The sequence below is a fragment of the Hippocampus comes genome, unplaced genomic scaffold, assembly GCF_001891065.2.
Source record: "Hippocampus comes isolate QL1 unplaced genomic scaffold, H_comes_QL1_v1.1 scaffold527, whole genome shotgun sequence".
Taxonomy (NCBI): Eukaryota; Metazoa; Chordata; class Actinopteri; order Syngnathiformes; family Syngnathidae; genus Hippocampus; species Hippocampus comes.
Window position 1 is genome coordinate 354,197 of NW_017804903.1, and position 3,958 is coordinate 358,154.

Genomic DNA, 3,958 nt, shown 5'->3' on the forward strand with positions numbered 1-3,958 from the left:
TTTTTTTTTTTTTAATCGAGCATTGAATAAAAAAATGATTTTGTATTGTTGAAGTGCAGATATTATTTTTGTCCAATAGCAGTCACCATCCTTGTGTTCCAACATCGTATCTGTGACTTAAGCGTATGTATAGTTTTAAAAAGCGAGGGCTGGTGAGTGACATGAGTCTTATTAATTCTGTATTTTCACAGCCCCGCTTTGTTCAGCAGAAAGGTCGGTGCTGTTGGACAGTCTGCGGCGGGATGGATGCGTGGCTTGAGGAGCCGACGATGAGAAGAAAGGAGCGTCAGCGCAGAGCTATGTGGAACTGGGTGGGAGTCGCGGCTTGGAATTGAAGCGGATTTACATGGGACAGGAGATGAGAGCCAATCTCTTTTTCGTTAATGGACGCTCCAGCTTCTTGTTGCTTTCAAACTTAGCTTGTAGCGGATGTGTGCACATTTTCAGCGTGACATCTTTGATCCACTGGTGAAAAGGACACTTTGATTCGCTCCTCTTTTATCGATAACTGCTTCAAACAAAAAAGTGTATGTAGGAAAAGTGGTTAAGATTGCACGGCTGTCTGTGTCTTATGTGTTGTGTTGTATTATTTTGTCATTTTATGTTAACTGTTCTTTTGATGGCGGCCCGGGCACCCGCAGCAGCTCCTCTTGTCTGGTTGAGAGAGAGGAAATTTCATCTGTGCTGTATGTTGCACATACACCGCATTTGACAATAAAGTTGCACTGGACTTGACTTGATTGCAGCTTGGTCATCCGATAAGGAAAATTCTCCCATCTATGGCCCCTTCTTAAGTTTTTTTTTTCGATTACTGGCTGTAATCCAATTTCATGGTATCTGCGGCAACATGGACACAGGCAATGGAGAAACTACAAAACTGTAAGTTGCATATCTTACTGTCATGTTTCCCAACTCCTGGAAATCGACGTACCGTTCATAGAATTGCTGTCATTCCTAAATGATCAATACTTTCGTTTTTGGGTGAAACCCTTTGTGCTATGTTATGTTACAACACCTTTACAAATTGTTGTCTTTGTTGTTCTTTGCATAACAACCCACTCCCTGTCATAACAGGAACGGGTTTCTCAATTAGGTGGTGTGCGCCTGCTGGAATGTAAGCGTCACCTCCCACCAAAAGAACATGTAGTGAGATCCCCTATTTGTGTGATCGCGTTGAATAAGTTGTTGTGAAATGAACGCCGGTCTATTTGACAGCTATTTAGCATCAGCCAAGTGTTTGTTATTTTTTATTTTCGAGGACGTCGTTCACCGCCTCGAACCCGCTGAGCCGCTTCCGTACTCACAATGTACTCCCGAACTTGGCTGTGGAAATTCTGCTCCCTGATAGTAACATCGTCTGCTTCCATTCTTCATATTGCAAATCCAGACTCCACTACATAGTCGCTCAAGGTGCGCCCTCTTCCTTCCTCCGAGCCGGATCGTGACTGGTTAAAAAAACGCTTTACGTCGGAGGAGTAGAAAGCCCGCTTCGAGGTGAGAGAAGAAAAAAAAACGATTCCAAAATATTTGACGTCATCATTAGGCGCCCATCGCGCTGGTTACACCGGAAGCACAATGACACGTCATCCGGGTCATATCCGTATACATCCATGGAGCCACATGTGTACGGATTCTCTTTTTCTTAATCGGTATATTTTTGTTATTCTTTTTATTTTTGTCTTCCTAATATTTGACAAAAAGCTGCTAGCATATTAGCATCTGCTCCGTTTTTTAACGTGGTATTTTGAACAAGTTTAGTGAGTCGAATGTAAACAGTGCGCTGCTGCTATGAAAGGCAAACGGAAGGGAAAGCAGAAGGGCAACGCCGTGTTGCAGAAGTACATGGTGGCGGTGGGCGAGTTCGTCAAGAACAAAAGTGGCGCCGAGGGAGCAGAGGATGACGCCGGTTTGAGGTCGGTCAAACGGAAAAGCAGAAAGGAACTCCGCAAGGAGAAGCGAAAATTGAAGAAAATCCGAATGAAAAGTCACTACGAAGGTAAAAAGAAAAATCTGCCCAGCGGCGATGGTGAACAGGCTGTAATACCTAAAAAACAGAAGGCAACAGGTGGCAACAAGAAGGACGAGGTCAAAAAAGTGCCAAAAACTAATGCAAAGAAACAAGAAAAGCCCAAAGTGGCACCGACGAAAACCAACAGGTACCAAGAGTCGAGGAAAAAGGCGCTTTTAGAGGCCAATGAACAAGAGGACCGAGAAATAAAGAAACTAGAGCGCTACTTGAAATTAAACAAGAGGAAAAACAAGAAAAGCATACCTCAGTCATTTGTGGCTGATGGACTGGACTATATCCTGGGTGCTCTTGACACCGGCACTTTGACCACGGGAATGTACGACAGCGATGACAACATGGACCTGGCCAAGGACAACTTTAAACAGCTGGAGGTGGACGACTTAGAGGAGGACGAAAAGGACCTCGCAAGTGATGGCGAAGATTTAACTGATGATGAGGGTGAAGTAGTGGAGGAGGAGGAGGAGGATGAATTACCAAGTGAAGATGATGAATCGATGGATGCCGAACTGGAGGACGAGAATGACATAAATGAGAATGAGGAAAGCGAAGAAGTTACAGAGCACGTTCCCACCCCTGTGAGTTCACAATTGTTACTGTCCACGGCATTTTGTGGGGGTTTATTTAATTTTTTCGTGTTGTGGTTAATTTTTGCATGTGTGCGGTAGCTTTTGGCTCCTCCCCAACTCCCACACTTGTTAGACCCTTCCCGAGTTGCCGTCAGGTGGTCTGGTCGTAACAACAGTACATGTTCAATCCTCATCACATCACAACTCATCCATGTCATGTATTGAAGGCTCATTTTAAATGCTAAATTTCTGTTCTTTAGGCGGCGGGCAAGTATGTGCCTCCTCACATGCGCGATGCTGGTGGCGAACAACGCAAAGCTGAGTTGGAGAAACTGAAGAAGAATGTGAAGGGCCTCGTCAACAGGTAACAACTGATTATTTACTCGTGCGACTCGAGGGCTGAAGTCAGGAATATCTGCACTTCTGGGCTATTCCTTCAATTTCACTCCACTGTGGGTGAATATCGCCAGTCTTTGGCAATGCCTAACGAAGAGAACTGAAAATGTTGCGTCGCCTATCTATGTAGTGCAGTGAACTCCTACTATTCGCAGGGGATAGGGACTGCGCCTTGCCGCAAATGGCGCGAATCTGCAAGTTCATACCAAAACCCCGACAGTACTTTGTAATTTTTCTTTATCCAGGCTGAGCGAGCCCAACATGTCGTCCATCGGCGGTCAGCTGGAGGCCCTCTACATGAGCCGCAGCAGGAAGGACATGAACGAGACCCTGACAGAGGTGCTGCTGGCCGCCTGCGTCACGCCGGCACTGATGCCCAACCGGCTGCTGATGGAGCACGTCCTCCTGGTCAGCATCCTCCATCACACCGTGGGCTTGGAGGTAATGATGAAACGTTCTTCTTGTCCTATGATTGTTAAATTCCACACTGGATGGATGGGCAGGCATTCCAGAGACAAAATTATTGATACAATTACATCTGAACTGGTTTGCTCCTTTTTAAAAGTGGTGGACACTCAGCTGAAATCTTTTTCGGCTGAATATAACGTCATGGAGGTTTTCCAGTTAGGTTTTAAGATGAGACGTAGTTTTTAATGACAACCTCTTGGCTAATGACACTGGGGACTCTCATATGGTGTTCCACAAGGTTCCTTTTTGGGGCCCCTGCTTTTTTCATAGTATTTGCTGCCCCCTGCTTCCTTCTGAAGAAAACGTGATATTTCCTGTCACTGCTTTGCAAAGTCAGTCAGATCCATGTCACACTTAGCCAAAAAGAATACTTTCTCTTTAAGGCCACTTGTGTCCTGTCTGGAGGAAGCTTGTGGAGGCTCTCAGTCGTACAGGAAAGTTCCATCGTAGAAAGGGTTCTGTCAGTCGTCATCTGTACCTGTGGGTAAAAAACAAAAAA

At 45.3% G+C, this 3,958-nt stretch overlaps 1 protein-coding gene across 1 annotated transcript in view; it reads left to right on the forward strand.

Moving 5' to 3' along the window:
- Positions 1-1,252: 1,252 nt before the first annotated feature.
- The window catches only part of LOC109524093 (uncharacterized), a gene marked incomplete at its 3' end in the record, with an annotated part of 7,927 nt that continues 5,221 nt past the window's right edge, over positions 1,253-3,958 (forward strand). The window contains exons 1-3 of the mRNA XM_019883692.1: positions 1,253-2,604; positions 2,856-2,959; positions 3,237-3,634. Coding sequence (XP_019739251.1) covers positions 1,789-2,604; positions 2,856-2,959; positions 3,237-3,634 — 1,318 coding nt within the window. The remainder of the gene's footprint in view (positions 2,605-2,855; positions 2,960-3,236; positions 3,635-3,958) is intronic.